General features: G+C 37.5%; 1 protein-coding gene across 1 annotated transcript in view; it reads left to right on the forward strand.

Annotated features, from left to right (window-relative positions):
- The window catches only part of MPC2 (mitochondrial pyruvate carrier 2), a 34928-nt gene extending 25055 nt beyond the window's left edge, over positions 1–9873 (forward strand). Inside the window, exons 3-5 of the mRNA XM_003414894.4 lie at positions 4018–4102; positions 4555–4666; positions 9648–9873. Coding sequence (XP_003414942.1) covers positions 4018–4102; positions 4555–4666; positions 9648–9684 — 234 coding nt within the window. The 3' untranslated portion in view covers positions 9685–9873. The remainder of the gene's footprint in view (positions 1–4017; positions 4103–4554; positions 4667–9647) is intronic.
- The last annotated feature ends 9182 nt before the right edge of the window (positions 9874–19055 follow it).

Consider the following 19055-nt stretch of genomic DNA (forward strand, 5'->3'; position numbering starts at 1 on the left):
GGATAACTTTTAAAAATATATATATGTACATACCTTAAACATTTTATTTTTACTTATATAAATTCATTTGCCAATCATCTGCAATAAGGCCAAGGCTTTTATTCATTTATGGGTCCACTGATTTGAATTCCACCTCTTCACTTTCACATAAATCATACCATAGTGTCTCCTGTGTGATTTCTAGTTTCCTTTTCTTTAAGGCAGAGCAAGTTTATAGATACTTCATTAACAGCATGAATACAGAATTCTGCTAAATTTTTGTGGTTTTTGTTTCCCCTAAACTTTTTATGTTTATCTTATTCACACCTAATTTGATTGTAGGTCTTAGCAACTTGCCTTTATTGAATCTTTCCAAAGCGGTCACTGTAATTTTCATAGTAGCCTCTTTTGTATTAAATTCTACCCGTTTACCTAATCATTCATTAAAAATTGTAAATTACATTAACAACTGAAACTGGCATTAACAGGTTTGGGGACAAATAGTAACTTGGTAAAAATGCAGCTCAACTGGCAGGAGCAAAAATACATGACCATATTAGAGAGTGCCCTAGCCGTGAGCATTCAGCGTGCCGTAGGCGTTTGTTAGCTTGTTCACACAGGGAACAGTGATCATTGGCCGACCTGCGAGAACGGTTCTGTGACAGTCAGTTAAGAGAGCTGCTTTTATTGTTGCTGAGAATCTGTTTTCCACAACACTGTTATCACCTATCTCTTGAACAGTATACAATTTAAGGTAGCTAATTTTTCTATTTTCTTTTCTCCTTAGGAATAATTCATACTCTGTTTCAAGGTTATATACTTGTAGATTTGTGGTCCCTATTTGCTTTTCTAGAGCTCTGGTGGCTCAGTGGTTAAGAGCTCAGGCTGCCAACCAAAAGGTCAGAAGTTTGAATCCAGCAGCAGCTCCTTGGAAACCCAATGGGGCAGTTCTACTCTGTCCTGTAGGTTCACTATGAGTCGGAATCAACTCAGTGGCAACAGGTTTTTGGGGTTTTTTGTAGAGAGAGAGGGTTTTGTTTTGGTTTTTATTTGCTTTTCCAGCTGGGACTGCTTACATAGATGAAATTAACGCTATCTCCAAACATTTTGTAATTGGAATGTTCCGTGGTGGTATTTCAATTTTTTAAAGACTCCTTCTATGAAAGTATCATATGGCATAAGTTTTTTAATAAAAGGGAAAATATTTTATTGGATAAATAAACGAAAGTATAATGTTTTAAACTGTCTTACGAGTATTTCCCTCAACCCACCAGAGATAATCAGATGCCTGAAAGTATCACAAACCTGGGCTTCAGACAGTTGAAAAAATATTTTTTTAATTCTGGAAGCAAAGGGAGATAGTATTTTTAGTCTACTAAGTGCTTAACTATCTGCACTAGGTTAATATATTATCTCGTATTTAACCTTTACCAAAAAATCTGAGGAGTAAATATTATCCCAGTTTTTCAGATAAAGGTAAATAAGATTCAAAGAATATCAGATTCAAAGAAGGGGTGACTTCCCAGTCATGCTGCTGTTAGTAAGTGGCAGAGTCAGGTCTGCCTGACTCTGAAGCCTGTGCTCTCACATATTTATACCGTTATCCTTAAAATAGCCACTGTGGATCTATCTATAAATGGTACTTTGTATGTTAGAGAATATTGTACATATGCGTGTATACTCTAAGCACTATCTCAATCTACATTTTATTATTTGTATACAGTTCAGAATAATGAACTGACGCTAGGAATCAGTTTGAAAGAATACAAAAGCTAACATTCCTTTATCCTGCTCTAGAGATACTAGCTACTATTATTTTTGTTGTTTTATTAATACTTTCTAGGTACTGTTCTAAATACTTTTAAAGTACATTAATCTCATTTAATACTTAAAACAGTTCTTCAAGGGTAGATATTAATATTTTCATTTCCTGTATGAAGAATTTAAGACAAGTTGTTGTGTAACCTGATTGAGTTTACACAGCTAGTAAGTAGCAGAGATTAGATTCACAATGAGATTTTGTAAGATAAATTATATGAGGTTAGAATGAGGTAGAAGTAGAAAGGGATTTTTTTAAAAACGTGGGGAAGGGAGCCCAAGACCTTTGGAGGAGAGAACAATTACTAACATGTCTCAGAAAAGTAAAGTGCACACTGGGGGCATAAACAGAATCATGACCCCTGACATCTTCCCAAAGAGAGTGCTAGCATATAGCCTATTGTCTTCATAGATCTGTTCAACAAGCCACGTGAACTACATGGACCCAGTAGAGTAATAATAGAAACCAGTCTATTTCTTCCTCCTGTACAATGTCAGCTTTCTACCCCGCAGAAGAAGCAGAACAAATAGGGAGCTGAGAAAATGTACGTTGAAACCTGGAAGAAGGGGGCAGAAGGGATATTTAGAGAAACATTTGGAAAGAAAATCATAGGATGGAGAGTGAAAGTTGAGAAGAAACAGTGTTGGCCATGATTTACCTCTAATTATACCCTATATTTAACCATTTACCCCTTTTCATACCATAGTCATTGCTTTCTTAAACTAGTAACGTCGTTAATTCAAAACAAATTGGACTTGGTTTAAATTTATATATAAATTTACAGGTATGTATGTGTTCTCTTCAAGAAAAATACCCTTTCCTGATTTGTGTTTTCCAGGCAAGAGCGTAGAACTCAGTAAAACCTGAGAATACTTTCTTAAAAACATATACTTTAATTACATATTTAGGATTTGCTTTAAATTCCTTGAACAAAGATAAAGAGGAAAATGAAGGAGGGGAGGTGAAATAAATGTGGCAAAAATCTCAATAATTGTTGATTTTGGGTGATGGGTGTGGAGAGAATCTTTGATTCTTGCATATGTTTTGAGTTTTTTCATAATAAAAATCATTCTAATACATTTTCTAATCTCTGTCACAGAGTAGCATAATTAATGTTCTGATGAAGACTCAACTAAACTCACTGAGTGATGCCCATGGTGGGATACGAGTGGGATGTTTCAGTAAAAGACAGTGTTAAAAACACGGCAGAGAAGAAATGACCATGTTTACTTGAACATTAAAGAAAAATAACCAAAAAATCAAAATTATAACACAGATTATCAGATACTTTCATTTTTGAAAATGAATAACGTTGACAGAAAACATGAAAGGAGGACTCTATACCAATTACCTTAAACAGCTTTCAAACATCCTCTGTACCAGTGGTTTTCAACATGGGAATGCAGAGGTTACTATAAAGAATATATAAATGCGTATGTAAAAGAAGCGTCATTTGTAGATATATATATGTCTTACGTGTGTGTGTGTATATATAAAACTGATTTGCAAATACATGAAGCTGCGTAGTATGTTTCCACCACCCATCTGCCACTTTGCTGTACTGTGGGGCATTGTATGTTGCTGTAATACTGGAAGCTACGTCACAGGTATTTCAAACACCAGCAGGGTCACCCACGGTGGACAGGTTTCAGCAGAGTTGCCAGACCTAAGACAGACTAGGAAGAAAGGCCTGGCAATCCACCTCTAAAAATAAGCCAACAAAACCTTATAGATCACAGCAGAATATTGCCCAACTCACTTGCTTTGAACACATCATCAGAAGGAATCAATCCCAGAGGTGGACATGTTTGGAGTAGAGGGCCAACAAGAATGAGAGAAACCCTCAGTGAGATGGGCAGACACAACAGCCACAAAGATGGACTTAAACATGCCAGCGAGCCTGAAGATGGCACAGGACCAGGCAACGTTTCATTCTGTCGTACGTAAAATCACCATGAGTCGGCGTCAACTCAGTGGCAGCTATCTATCCCTTTCTATCCAATACGATTTAAAAAAATACAAATTAATTTATAAAGTATTCCTGTGCTTATTGCAGCTTGTCATGATATACATTTTCTTAATGCATGGATGCTAAATTTACAGCTACTATCGTGTAAATATAAATTATTTTGAGTTTAACTGAAAGTTAAGAATAATTACTCCATCCTCATGGTGCTTTTTTTTTTTTTTCCTTCCTATATGTTAATGTTTGTTTCCAGGGTTTGGTGTGTGCTGGATTGGCTGACATGGCCAGACCTGCAGAAAAACTCAGCACAGCTCAGTCTGCTGTTTTGATGGCTACAGGTAAATTAAATGAATGTTTGCAGTGTTCTATGTAGGACATTCATCGTTTTGTTATATATCAGTTTATTTAAGAGTTTAATGTTTGGAACACACGCAGAATGATAGTACTGTCTCTAGGAAGTTGTTGGTTTATGGATGGAGGGAGCAGAGGAAAGTTATAATGAATATCTGTATGGGTTTTTGTTATTCCATGTTTTTGCCATAAACATATTTTTATAAGTAGGAAAAAAAGTTAATATTCGGTTGCCCTATAAAGATTCCCCTTTCATAACTGAGTATTTTGCATAACACTGAGTTACAGACTTTATTGAAGACTCAGAGTATAGCATTTCTTTGTCATCCTATAATATTACTGTCATATTCTCTTCTACAATTATTTTACTCTAATAATAATTGTTCAAATAATGCAGCGGTACCAATGTTTGGGTTTTTTTTTTTAATTGTTTTAACAGGGTTTATTTGGTCAAGATACTCACTTGTCATTATTCCAAAAAACTGGAGTCTGTTTGCTGTTAACTTCTTCGTCGGAGCAGCAGGGGCCTCTCAGCTCTTTCGTATTTGGAGGTAAGCTTGCCAAAGGGTTAAAAATGCCTGTCTCAGCAGCCACCTAGGTGACAGCAGTGTTTTTATTTTTTAGAGATTCTTATACAGTGCTAAGACATGAACATACCTGAAGCAGAAATTTAACATTTCTAGAAAAGTCTGGGTGTTTACAAATAAGTTACACTCTCAATGTAATCCTGTAAGAGTTGGAATAGATTTATTCAATTTATTCATCCCCTGGAGATTGTCATAGTTTAAACTTTTCACTAACTTAAAATCCTGAGGAATTATGCTTTGCCATTTCCTGGAAGAGTTTTATAACTTCCATTTTATAACAGCAACACTGTTCAGCCAGTCATGCTTCCTGCAACCTTGTGGCTAAATGTGATTTGAATAAAAACAAAAGAACAGTGTAGTCTATTTACATTCTCTTCTCAAATGTTCTCCATTTGCTCTAGTGAGCAGTGACTTTGCGTTTGAGAAGATGTAGAAGTTACACAGCTGTTAACAATTTTCACTCCTGTGAGAGTATCTCCCTGATGACATAACTGTCACTTAACCGTATCACTAATAAACATTTCCAGAAATTTGTCAATTTCAGCTTTTTAGAATAAATTATGTGTCTCACCTTCATCTATTCATTTCAGGTATTTCTGTGTGTTTGAAAACATCTTTTTGGTTATTTTATCAGAGAAATTTGTGGTTTTAATTTTTCAAATAGCAATAGAGTTGTAAGATTAGCAGAATATTGACTTTGTATCTTGCCAATTTACTTGCTTTTACATCTTTTAACATCATAGGTAGGATGCTTCCTTTAATTAGGTACTCCTCCTTTTTACTCCTCACTTGGAAACCCTGGTGGTGTAGTAGTTAAGTGTACGGCTGCTAACCAAAAGGTCAGCAGTTCGAATCCGCCAGGCGATCCTTGGAAGCTCTATGGGGCAGTTCTACTCTGTCTTATAGGGTTGCTGTGAGTCGGAATTGACTCGACGGCAGTGGGTTTGGTTTGGTTTTTTTTACTCACTTACAGACTATCTCATTTTATGACATTTCGCTTTTACTATAGTACAAAATGTACTATCCAACTATTTTGCGAATTAATTATGTACATCTGGTACTAACGAATGCTAAGAGGTGGAAGTAATGCTGGCTGTGATGGTTAAGGTTATGTGTCAACTTGATTGAGCCGTGATTCTCAATGATTTGGCAGTTATGTAATGATGTAATCTGGCAATTATATAATGATGTAGTCATCCTCTGTTTTTGTGATCTGATGTGGTCATCCTCCATTTCCACATACCGATTTTTACATAATGCTGATTTTCGCATAATGACCTGGTCTTTGCACCTAACCCTGCCCATAAGTGAGGAGTAGATGTATATTTTTCTTGGTGTTCACAGGTAATTTTTATTATGCTTCATTTCTAAATGCTTGAGTGGTTGTATTTTATTATCCTAATAGTTTATGACCATATTTTTGGTATCTTATTTTTATTCCCCATGGGAATAATATCTAATTTGTGTACGTCATCTGGTGCTGTCATTTTCAGATTTTTAATCTCAAGATGTTCTTGCCATCTAAGTATGTTTTAAAGGCTCAGAGGATAGGCATAGTAGCCTGTTCATATTATCTATATAAACCATAGTTAACTGCTGTCATAAAAAACTAGTCAGATTTCCTTACTCCAGTCCTAATGACTTTCAGCCCCTAGTTTGGGAAAGAATAATCTAATAGAAACAGTATTAAGCAGTATATACCTAGTGTTCACACCTAAGGATGCATTTTCTAAATGTCTAGCCTTTTATATAATCTCTTTTGTTAAGACAAATATATGCAATTTGTGATTTAATAAACACTTTTTTATATCAGCATTTTATCACTTGCACTTGAGGGTGTATAATAAAATGTGATTTAAATGTATAGTTTTCTAATATTGTAAATGATGTTTAGAGTGAGACCACTGATTTCATTAGAAAGTGATCCATGAACACTGGACTTTTTTTTTTAACATAGACATTTTTAAGCCTCCAGACTGAGCTTTTGTTTCACCAACAAACTTCTTTTCTATAATTTACTACTTTGTGGAGATTCTTTCAGGTGTAACTCAGGGTTGTTTAGTTTTGGAACACTGGGCATTTTTAAACTTTTACTCAGTAGTTGACAGTGTTTGTCAATAACTGGTTAACAGTCTGCAGCGCATTCATCCCAGACGAAGGCACCTGGCTTTCATTGAACCACGGAACCTTCCTCAATGACAAACCAGGGTTGTAAATAGCAGCTGTGTTTGACAGAAAAAAATTGATCTCAATAAAAGAGTAGAAAATTTAAGTATAACTTACCTTCCTTTCAGAAGGCATCTATTATATAGAATGTAGTACATTTTAACTTTATGTTAACTATCCTTAGCTTTACTAGTAGCTTTACAATTTAATCCTTTCATAATTACCTAGCATATTATGTACAGATAAATAAATAGCTCACTCATCCCATAGTATATCTGGTAGCCATTTTTAGAGCTTACTTAATAAAAATTCAAATTTGTACAGTGATTTTATTCACAAGGTATTTTTCTCATTCATTATTTCATTTGAACCTCATGATTGTAGAGCTAAAAGAAGGCTAAGTGCCACATGCAGAGCTATTATTTCTAATATCAGAAATTCAGATACAGTTTGACAGGATTTTTGGCTTTCAGGTCCAACAGCAGATTGGGATTTAGTTAGAAGGGTATGTGTTGGATTCCCACTGGGGGTTTAGATAGCTTATGGAGAAAACACAATTTGAAATCAAGACCTTTTAGGAAATCTAGGAGGTTTGGTAGGCTTCATAGAATGAGTCCCTTCTTGTTCTTATATTATTCTCTGTTGGAAGCTGGGAAGAATAATAATGAAGCCCAGGGCATTGTGGAAGGAAAATACTCGGTGGCTTTGTGGTTAATTCTTCTCTGGATTAATGAGGATTGAGAACACAATCCTTAGCCTCAGTAAACTTAATGTTTATAATCTGCTAAACCCAATAGCCTACCTGCATCAGAGAAGTAAATTTTACTTTTAGTGATTAGACATGAACCTACTCTCAACTGATTTTATTCTCAGGAAAAGTGCTTTGTACACTTTGTTCACATGTTTACTATACTCTTGTATGGTTCAAAAATGAAACTGTTTCTTAAAATAATACTTCTAAGTGGTGATGGTTGCACAGCATGAACGTAATCAATGTCACTGAACTGTACATATAAAAAATGTTGCAATGTGATGGTGGATAAACAGGTTATGGTACATACACATAGTGGGATACTACCCAATGATAAAGAACAGTGACGAATCTCCGAAACATCTCACAACATGGTGAGTCCGGAGGGCATTATGCTGAGTGAAAGAAGTCAATCACAAAAGGACAAATACGGTATGAGACCAGTATTATAAAAACTCAATAAAAGGTTTACACACAGAAAAAAAATAATCTTTGATGGTTACGAGGCGGGGGAGGGGTAGGGAAGGGAAATCACTAACTAGATTGTAGACAAATATTAACTTTGGTAAAGGGAAAAACAACACACAATATAGGTGAAGTCAGCACAACTTAACCAAGGCAAAGTCAGCACAACTTAACCAAGGCAAAGTCATAGAAGGTTCCTGGACACATCAGAACACTTTGAGGAACTGAGTTCCTGGGATGAGGGCTGGGGACCATGGTCTCAGGGGACATCTAGGCCAATTGGCGTAATCTAGTTAATAAAGAAAATGTTCTGCATCCTACTTTGGTGAGTAGCACCTGGCGTGTTACAAGCTTGCAAGTGATCGTCTAAGATACATCTGTTGGTCTTATCCCATCTGGAGCAAAAGAGAATGAAGAAAACCAAAGACACAAGGAAAATATTAGTCCAAAGGACTAATGGACTACATGAACCACAGCCTCTACCAACCTGACCCCAAAAGAACTAGATGGTGCCCAGCTAGCACCACCAGCCGCTCTCACAGGGGTCACAATAGAGTGTCCCAGACACAGCAGGGGAAAAATGTAGAAAAAAATTCAAATTCACAAAAAAAGACCAGACGTACTAGCCGAATAGAGACTGTAAGAACCCCCTGAGACTGGCCCCCAGAACTTTGCTAACTCAGAACTGAAGCCACTCCTGAGATCCACCTGTCAGCCAAAGATTAGATAGGCTCATAAAACAAACAGTAACACACGTGAGGAATGTGCTTCATAATTCAATCAAGTATACAAGACCAAAGGGCACCACCTGCCCAGAAGCAAAGACTAGAAAGAAGGGAGGGACAAGAAAACTGGAGAAGTGGAAAGGGGTAGCTTGCTGACACATTGAGGGGATTGCAGCCAGTATCACAAAACAATTTGTGTGTACATTTTTGAATGTACAACTAATTTGCACTGTAAACTTACACCTAAAGCACAATAAAAAAATTTTTAAAAGGTTATTAATTAAAAGGTGAAATGTATCTCACTTTAACAGTCTGTTAGGCATTCCCAGATTACACTTTAAAAAAGGTTGAATTGGCAAATGTTTTGTCATATATATACTTACAATAATAATAATACTTTTGTATATGTCAGTTAGGAAACCTTGGTGGCATAGTGGTTGAGTGCTACGGCTGCTAACCAAAGGGTCGGCAATTCAAATCTGCCAGGTGCTCCTTGGAATCTCTATGGGGCAGTTCTACTCTGTCCTATAGGGTCGCTATGAGTCGGAAACAACTGGACAGCACTGGGTTTGGTTTTGTTATATATATATATATTTATATATATGTCAGTTAAGCTGTTAAAACTTTTTGGCAGTTGGAAAACACAAACCAGATGCAAATGAACTCCTTGGCTCACTTTGCCTTCTGCCTGTTCTACTTCAAGTACCCGGGAAGATAGCATTTATAACTACATAGCTTCCTGGCTACTGGGAAAGAGGAGATGGCTTTACATTCCCTTCTTATCATAAATTTATCTGTTATGGTTGATGATTATTTTTCTTTCTCTTTTCTTTTTTAGATATAACCGAGAACTAAAAGCTAAAGCAAACAAATAAAAGAGATCCTGATCACCTGAACAATCTAGATGTGATGAACATAACCACTGGGACCTAGTTTTATGTATTATTTGGTTATTGATAAGGTGATGCTAACCATGTTAACATTTGGAAGGCAAAAATAAATTAACTGTAACTCGGTAGCTAGTGCTTGATTCAACAGAAAAATAAAGCAAACTTTTAATAACAGTTTTTCTCTTAACATATGACTTACAGAACTTATCTGTGAAGGTTGGTAGCATTCTTTCTACCATTTGCTCATGACAAATCGTACTTCTTCATACATGCCCCCAACCGCCTTCTGTTCTAGTCAGCCAAAGTGTATCAATACGAGAGCACACACATGCAGAAGACTGAAAGGTTGAATAATTTCCTGTACAGCAAGTATTGGTCAGGTGAGAGGAATTAGAGCTGAGGTGTGTGAGATGTGAGTGGTGGGATGACTGGCAAAATTACCTCAAACTGTTAAAATATTTTAACTTGAAGCATTTTGAAATAAAGAATTTTTTTTTTTTTTTTTGCATATTGTGTGAAGTTCTTTTACAGCTACAGAGTGACAAAGAATTTCTAAAAATTTTAACTATACTCAGCAATTGCCTTAATATAGCAGACAGTGCCCTAGAATCAAACAGACCTGAATTTGAATCCCAGCTTTTTCATATAGAAGCTTATGGCTTTGGGCAATTTAAGAAAGTGCCTGGCAGAATCCCTGGACATAAGTAGGCTTTCTGTAAATGTTAGTGACCCATAGTGATTAGAGATTAGGTACAGATTGTTCCATAGTAGAAATAATCAGCAGTCTATTGATTTGGGCTCCGGTTTGGAGTACTAAGCATTCTTCTGATTACGGTAGTAAAGCCAGTTTTATTAGAACCATAGTCAGATGAATCAGCAAAGCAGGTTATTTCTAAATTTGAAGAAATAAATAACAAAAGATTTTTTACAATAACAATGTACTATTACTAATGAAAATTTGACAATTAGCAATTGAAAAACTTGTACTTTTATCATTTGTCCCTTCACCATAGTGTATTTTTTGAGGAGTGAGGGATTGGAGAATTTAATAGAGGCAAAAGTGAGGAGGTCCTGTAATGTGAAATTAGTATTACTTTCTTCCCGTAAGTCACACTTTTAAAATAGCTTGGTGTCTGTGTGTGTGTGTGTCTGTGTGTTTATGGGGTTAAGCAGTTAGGAATAACATGAAATGCAGACACAAAAAAGTTTATTAAGATGTTAATGCAGAATTAGTGTTTCACATCCTTTCATTGAAACCTGTTTTCCCTGTGTGGGAAGACACTGGTGACTCAGTGGTAGAATTCTCACCTTCAGTGAATAAGACCCGGGATTCCTTGAGCGATGACCGTACCTCATGCGTGGCCACCACCTGTCAGTGGAAGCCTGTGTGTTGTTATGATGCTGAACAGGTTTCAGTGGAGCTTCTGGACTAAGGTGGACTAAGAAGACAACAGGCCTGGCGATCTTCCAAAAATCTATGGCTCACAACATTCCGATCAGCAAGCAATCATGGGGGTAGTGCAGGACTGAACAGTGTTTTGTTCTGATGTGCATGGGGTTGCCCTGAGTCAGGGCCAACTTCACGGGCGCTAACATTTCTTATACCACTTCTCCTAAGCTACAATTGCAAACTGTGGCATTTAGATGCAGTTACAGACAGTTTTCCTCTTGGTTCTCAGCAGTTTCATTAGCAAACCACTCTGTCATGCTTCCTTTCTATCCAAAAATGCTCAATCCATCCCATTATTGAATCAAAAATTTAGTAAGAAGAATTGATATACTACAAGTCATTAGTGTAGATAACCAAACTCTATAAAAATACCTTCCACATGGTACAAATCACTTGATGATGCTAAAAAAAAAAAAAAAAAAAAGTTGCCATTGAGCGAATTCCCACTCATAGTGATAGTGACCCTGTAGGACAGAGTAGAACTGTCCCATGGGGTTTCCAAGGCTGTAAATCTACAGAAGCAGACTGTCACATCTTCCTCCCGAGGAGCCGCTGGTGAGTTCTAACCGCCGGCGTTTCAGTTAGCAGCTGAGTGCTTAACCACTGTACCACCAAGGTAACTCGAGTTGAGTTGAATCCTATCTTTATGAAAATTTTCTAGCAAGTCCTTATTGATGCCTTCATTAAGCAAGTTTTCTCAAAGCTGGATCTGACAAACCTGGGTTTCAGCCCAACGCTGCCACCACATATTAACTGTGACCTTCGGCAAGTTAACCTCTATTTCTAAGCTTTAGTATTCTTAAGAGTAAGTTACAAAACCAAACCAGTTGCTGTCGAGTCGAATCCGGCTCGTAGAGACCCTGTAGGAACAGAGTAGAACTGCATTCCAAGGCTGAAATCTTTACAGAAGCAGACTGTCACGTCTTTCTCCCTCGGAGCAGCTGATGGACTCAAGCCTCCAACCTTTTGGTTAGCAGCCAAACGCTTAAACCACTGTGCCACCAGGTAAGAGTAAATTGGGGAAAATAATAGTACTTAACTTCATAGGGTTGTTGTAAAGACTGAGTGGTCCATGCTGAGCATTAAATAAATGTCGGAAGTTTCAGAAAATGGTAAGCTTATTAAAATGATAGACCCAGGAAGTACTTTCTTAGACAAAGGAACTTTTAACTTAACTGCAGAAAGACACATTAACCTATTTGCATACCTTCTGAGGTAATAACTATTAGAACTCTTGAAGGTTTCACAGGCTAAATCAGAAAACAAACTGCTTGGAGATTGGTAGGTGGAGAATGCTCAATAAGGTAAATTCTTTCATCTTAATAAGGTAAATTCTTTCATCTTTTTTGTGATTTGGCATTCATTTCAAAGAAATAATTGATCCATGGTATGTAAACACTTATTTCTCCATATTAAGCAGGTTTGTTTTTAACTTGTTAAAATGGTAGTAAAAGATTGACTAACAAGGGTTAACTTCAAAGCCCAGGTTCCTCTCTATAAAGCGAAACAGTCTCTGCAGAAACCAGTTTGTATAATGAAAAAGAAACAGAAAGCACTGGTATTTATTAACACTAGCTTTCTCCCTAAGGGATATTTAATTTTATGAGGTATGATTCTAATTATATTAAGACTGGCTTCTACAAGTAACACCAGAAAATTCAGTCAACATTTTGTAATTAAATGAACTTTTTTCCTCCCCTGAGATAACTGTATTTTATAACATTTTGAAACATGGTGAATTTAATTATAGGTCTTGGCTTTATTTAAGAAAGTTTGCTTGCTTTTTCAGTTAGGTTTTTTTTTTTGTTGTTGTTATTCAAATTTTAAATGTATGTCACTAAATAGTGATTGTAGTTCTGATATACTTGAAAATAGCTAGAAAATCAAAACATGGGTTAAGCTATTAGGAAATATGCCTCTCTCTTAATACACATGTTGCCAGTGTCACATTGGATTAAGAAAACTCAAATCCAACGTCACATTGGATTTCAGTTAACTTTTGGGTAAATTTTGTTAGGAGTATGCACTGGACTAGTCATAAGGGATAGGTATATAATTCTTAAAGCAAACAAAAATTTACCTCACAAAACTCCCTGAAGTCATACTGAATATATTATAACCAGTAAATTCCATAGTGTTGGTAAAAAGCGATAGTCGCTATTGACTAAAGTTGGATGCTTGCTTCCTCAAGAGATACTTGTCTTTATGATAATCAGCTACCAACTATTTCCTAATTTTAGTCGCCTTCCACATAGTCAGGGAGGGAGTTGTGAAAACTACTTTGTGGTCAAATCAGCCTCCCTGACCATTGCCTGGCATGAGAGCCTGAACTCAAGCAGCCCGTGTACAAGCCATAGGCCGCTGAGACTGGTGGGGGAGGGGAGGGCAGTGCCAGCCAATCAGAAGCACAGTCAGTGGGCATGAAACAATGAACTGATGAGGGTGTGGCCTGGAAAACGGATTTTAGACAAAACTGTCATTTTATGGGTCACCTACAGACAGACATGGCACTTCTGCTGTCTTCAAAATAGTGTCACCCAGGCCCCTTTCCTGTTTTCTGCACTTCTGAAAGATCTAGACCCTAATATAGGCTCTGGCTTTTCCTTAGCCTTGGAGAAAGAGGAGGTATGTGGAAGTAGGAGTCTCAATAGGAAGAATGGTTGCAGAGCTGAAGAAGAGAGCAGCCATCCAGGAAGAAGGCAGGTATCAGAGCTTAGAGGAACTGGGAAAGCCTTGGACTAGGAGTCAGGATCCAAGCTTGGGTATATCTCTGTCAGTCTTTTAGACATTTAATGGTTTGAATATTTCCTTATCTTGTTTATATTGGATGCTCTTTTTAGTTTACCCACTTTACCTCTCTTCTACAACTTTTCATATAATGTCTTTTATCAGTCATCAAATGTGAAGGGGGCACTTGGAAAGAGGCTGTGGAGGAAATAGAGATATGCAGAACACAGTCTCTAAACACAGGGAGCTTACAATTCAGCAACAGATCAAAAGGTAAGGATATTTAATTAGAAAATGAGCCACTTATGTGGCTAAATGCCACAATAGCCCAGAAGAAAAGTTAACGTGGTCCAGAGTTGTCAGGCAAAACTTCTGCAACAGATAACACTATACCTCTAAGTCCAGAGGTTCTCCTTCTCTGGACTATTGTGAAATCTGACTTCACATGATATTGATGAAACATTGGATGTAAATGGAAAACTGTTGGAAATTTCTAGAAGAGATATCTGCTTAGAGGAATAGTAATGGATACAACTGATCCCTAATTTGTCTTTCATTTTCATTTTTGGTTATTGCTAACCAAAATTAAGAATGCAGCTTACCTACACACACTTTGTTTTCATTCAGACCACTCATACAGGAAACTTCCTGCCTTGGTTTATCTTTGGGACCTTGTTCACCCACTTTCTCTTTTACTCTTTCAGGTGTCTTCATTCCTAGATGGTCTGGTGCTTCCTCAATGCCCACTCTGTTTATGTTCTACTCTTGACCTTGATCTTATGGATTAGATTAGAACAAGATAACCTAATGACCCATACATTGAAACTACTAGGATGTGACTTAGAAACATCAGGCTGTAGACTTTAAGGAAAACTCTCCCTTCCTCTTTGTAATAGCCATCGCTGTTAAGTTGATTCTGACTCATAATGACCCAACAGAAAAGAGTGGAACTGCCCCATAGGGTTTCCAAGGAGCACCTGGTGGATTCGAACTGCCGACCTTTTGGTTTGCAGCTGTAGCTCTTAACCACTATGCCACCAGGGTTCCCTCCTCTTTGAAATTGTTTGTGATCGTTTGTGTAGGATAACTGTGTAGATCTGCTACAGAAAGACATCGGTGACCACTTAGCCTTATCATTTAAAAAAAAAAGGAAGAAGGAAGTCATGAGTACTAGGAGGGACAGTAGTATTTTTTAATGTGGCAAATATAATTGGCCAGGCAATTACTGAGGGTACTATCCACATGCACTGATAATGCTCTAAAATCAAATACATCTAGGTCATAGACATCCCCCAGAGTGTCATAAAGCATATACAATTGGGATGTAGCATGGCATAGTAGAAATAATAGGGGCTTTGTAGCTGGTAACCCAGGGCAAAGTAATTTCTGTGAGCTTCATTTTCCTTATCTTTTTTTTTTTTGTTTGTTAAATGGGGATTAGGCCTCCCTCATAGTGCTGCTTTGAGGATTAAATGAGGCAACCTATGTAAAATGCTTTATATTAAAATGTCTTATCAAATTATAATGTGGTGAATGCCCGTACAAAATAAATATCTCTGTCACTAATCACTTTCTAATGTTGCAGAGCTTTCAAGCAGAAAACTAAGTCTTCTAAAATAGAAATATTCTATTGTCTTTTTATTCTGTTCATTTCAGATGTCTTTGCCTCTCTAGCCCATGAACAAATAATTTTCCTCGTCTAGCTCTCCACATTTGTCTTCTTAATCTCGAGGTGCATCTACTTTCCTTACCTAGTATCAATAAGTTTTAGAAAAGTCTGTCCAAGTTATCAAATCACCTTACTTAAACCAGTGGAATCTTAGCAGTCATCGAATTCTCTTTCCACCAAATATAAGAAGCGCCTCTGCAGGCAGATAGCCATACAGCCTCTCATAAGGAAATCCAATACTTCATAAACTGCCCAGTTTGAAGGCTTATTCTTACGTTGTTTAAATTTGCCTCCCAGTGATTGCCACCCACTGATTCTCGTTGATCCTTCTGGAGTAACAAAGAATAAAGCTAATCCACTTCTCACGTGTTGTTAAACTAAAGCAGAACAGTCCACTAGGCATGAAAGGAGACTATGGAATTGCCAACACTGAAGGGGCTTGTATTAGGGCTGCCAGATAAAATGCAGTGTTTGGGGCAATACACAAAAAAATTATTTATTTAAAATTTCAAATTTAACTAGGCATCCTATATTTTGGTTTGCTGAATCTAGCAATCCTATAAGTGGTAGCCAAAAAGAACAAAGTTGAGATAGTCAATGAGCTGGGTCAGTAGGAGGAAGAATACGGCCGCATACACCCTTGTTCAGTTCTGCTCAAACTGGTCTCAGTTCTGTGGCTGCTCAGGACATCTGTGGAAGCCTTTTCAGAAAGCGTGCTATCTAAAGTCACCTATTCTTTGATAAATTGGCTCCCTCCACTGAGGAAAAAAAATGCCAACTTTCCTTAGCCGAACCCAACTCCTACCTGAGGGAGAAAGTAGGGGGACTCTTAACTGCAAGGGCTCATGTTAGATGTTGTACAGCAGCCTGCATCTCCTAGTTACCCTACAGCTTTCACATTTCATTCCATATATTGGAAAACTACTCTTTTCACCCAAATGTCATCATCTCCTGACAACATTTTCCAGCCTCTTTCACCATTCCTCACATTCCATTTAGTCAGTGCACTTCAAATAAAGTGGGCAGAAATAAACCAATACGCTGGATTAGATTTGAACACAGCTTATGTACTTTAAGATTGCACTACAACCAAATGACCTATAAACATATGAAAAGGTGCTGATTATCATTAGTACCACCAGGGAAACACATCAAAACTACATATACCACCGATCGTCTACCAAGATGGCTGAAATATAAAAAGACTGACAATTCCAAGTGTAGGCCAGGATATGGAGCAACTGAACTCCCATACCCTGCTTGTGGGAGTGTAAATTGGTACAGCAACTTTGTAAAACGTCGGGATTTACCAAAGCTCTGTATATGTATATCCTATGATCCAGCAATTCCTCTTAGGTATATGGCCAAGAGAAATGCACACACATGTTCACCAAAAGACATGTACCAGTATGTTCTTAGCAGCAACATTACTAACAGCCTAAAACTCATATGTCAATAGTTGTTGTTAGGTGACATCGAGTCAGTTCTGACTCAGCGACCCTGTGTGCAACAGAACGAAACACTGCCCTGTCCTGCGCCATTCTCACAATCGTTATGCTTGAGCCCATTGTTGCAGCCACCGTGTCAATCCATCTTGTTGAAGGTTTTCCTCTTTTTCACTGATTGTCCACTTTGCCAAGCATGATGTGCTTCTCCAGGGACTGGGCTCTTCTGATAACATGCCCAAAGTATGTGAGATGAAGCCTCACCATCCTCGCTTCTAAGGAACACTCTGGCTGTACTTCTTCCAAGACAGATTTGTTCCTTCTTCTGGCAGTCCATGGTATAGTTCAATATTCTTCACCAACGCCATAATTCAAAGGCGTCAATTCTCCTTCAGTCTTCTTTATTCATTGTCCAGCTTTCACATGCATATAAGGTGATTGAAAACACCATGGGTTGGGTCAAGTGCACCTTAGTCCTTAAAGTGATATCTTTGCTTTTTAACCCTTGGAAGAGGTCATTTGCAGCATATTTGCCCAATGCAGTGTGTCATTTGATTTCTTGACTGCTGTTCCCTGAGTGTTGATTGCAGATCCAAATAAAATGAAATCCTTGACAACTTCAATCTTTTCTCCGTTTTATCATGATATTGCTTATTGGTCCAGTTGTGAGGATTTTTGTGTCCTTTATGTTGAGGTGTAATCCATACTGAAGTCTGTATCTGTAGTCTTTGGTCTTCATCAGTAAGTGCTTCAAATCCTCTTCACTTTCAGCAAGCAAGGTTGTGTCATCTGCATATTGCAGGTTGTTAATGAGTCTTCCTCCAATCCTGATGCCCTATTCTTCTTTATATAGTCCAGCTCAGCATACAGATTGAATAAGTATGGTGAAAGAATACAACCCTGATGCACACCTTTCCTGACTTTATACCACATTTCCCTTGTTGTTTGAATAACTTCGTCTTGGTGTATGTACAAGTTCCACGTCAGCACACTTAAGTGTTCTGGAATTCCCATTCTTCCCAATGATGTCCATAATTTGTTATGATCCACACAGTGGAATGCCTTTGCAGAGTCAATAAAACACAGGTAAACGTCTTTTTTCTGTTCTCTGTTTTCAGCCAAGATCCACCTGACATCAGAAACGATATCCCTCATTCCATCTGACATCAGAAATGATATCCATCATTCCATGTCCTCTTCTGAATCCAGCTTGAATTTCTGGCAGCTTTTGAATGATCTTCATTTTCTACTTTTGAATGATCTTCAGCAACATTTTACTTCCATGTGATATTAATGGTATTGTTCAATAATTTCTGCATTTTGTTGAATCACGTTTCTTTGGAAGGGGCACAAATATGGATCTCTTCCAGTTGGTTGATCAGGTAGCTCTCTTCCAAATTTCTTAGCATAGACGAGTGAGCACTTACGGGGTTGCATCTGTTTGTTGAAACATTTCAGTTCGTATTCTGTCATTTCCCGGGGCCTTGTTTTTCACCAGTGCCTTCAATGCAGCTTGGACTTCCTCCTTCAGTACCATCGGTTCTTAATCATATGCTACCTCCTGAAATGGCTGAACGTCTATCAGTTCTTTTTGGTACAGTGACTTGGTGTATTCCTTCCATCTTCTTTTGATGCTTCTTGCATCTTTCAATATTTTCCCTGTAGAATCCTTCAGTATTGCAACCCAAGGCTTGAATTTTTTCTTCATTTCTTTCTGCTTAAGAAATGCCTAGTGTTTTCTGCCTTTTTGGTTTTCTAACTCCAGGTCTTTGCACATTTTATTGTAATACTATACTCTGTCTTCTTGAACTGCCCTTTGAAATCTTCTGTTCAGCTCTTTTACTTCATTTCTTCCATTCACTTTAGCTACTCTACATTCAAGAGCAACTTTCAGAGTCTTTTCTAACATCCATTTTGGTCTTTTCTTTCTTTCCTATCTTTTTAGCGACCTCTTGCTTTCTTCATGTATGTTGTCCTTGATGTCATTCCACAACTCATCTGGTCTTCGGTCATTAGTGTTTAATGGGTCAAATCTTTTTTTGAGATGGTCTCCAAATTCAAGTGG

Source organism: Loxodonta africana, chromosome 3, assembly GCF_030014295.1.
Source record: "Loxodonta africana isolate mLoxAfr1 chromosome 3, mLoxAfr1.hap2, whole genome shotgun sequence".
Classification (NCBI taxonomy): domain Eukaryota; kingdom Metazoa; phylum Chordata; class Mammalia; order Proboscidea; family Elephantidae; genus Loxodonta; species Loxodonta africana.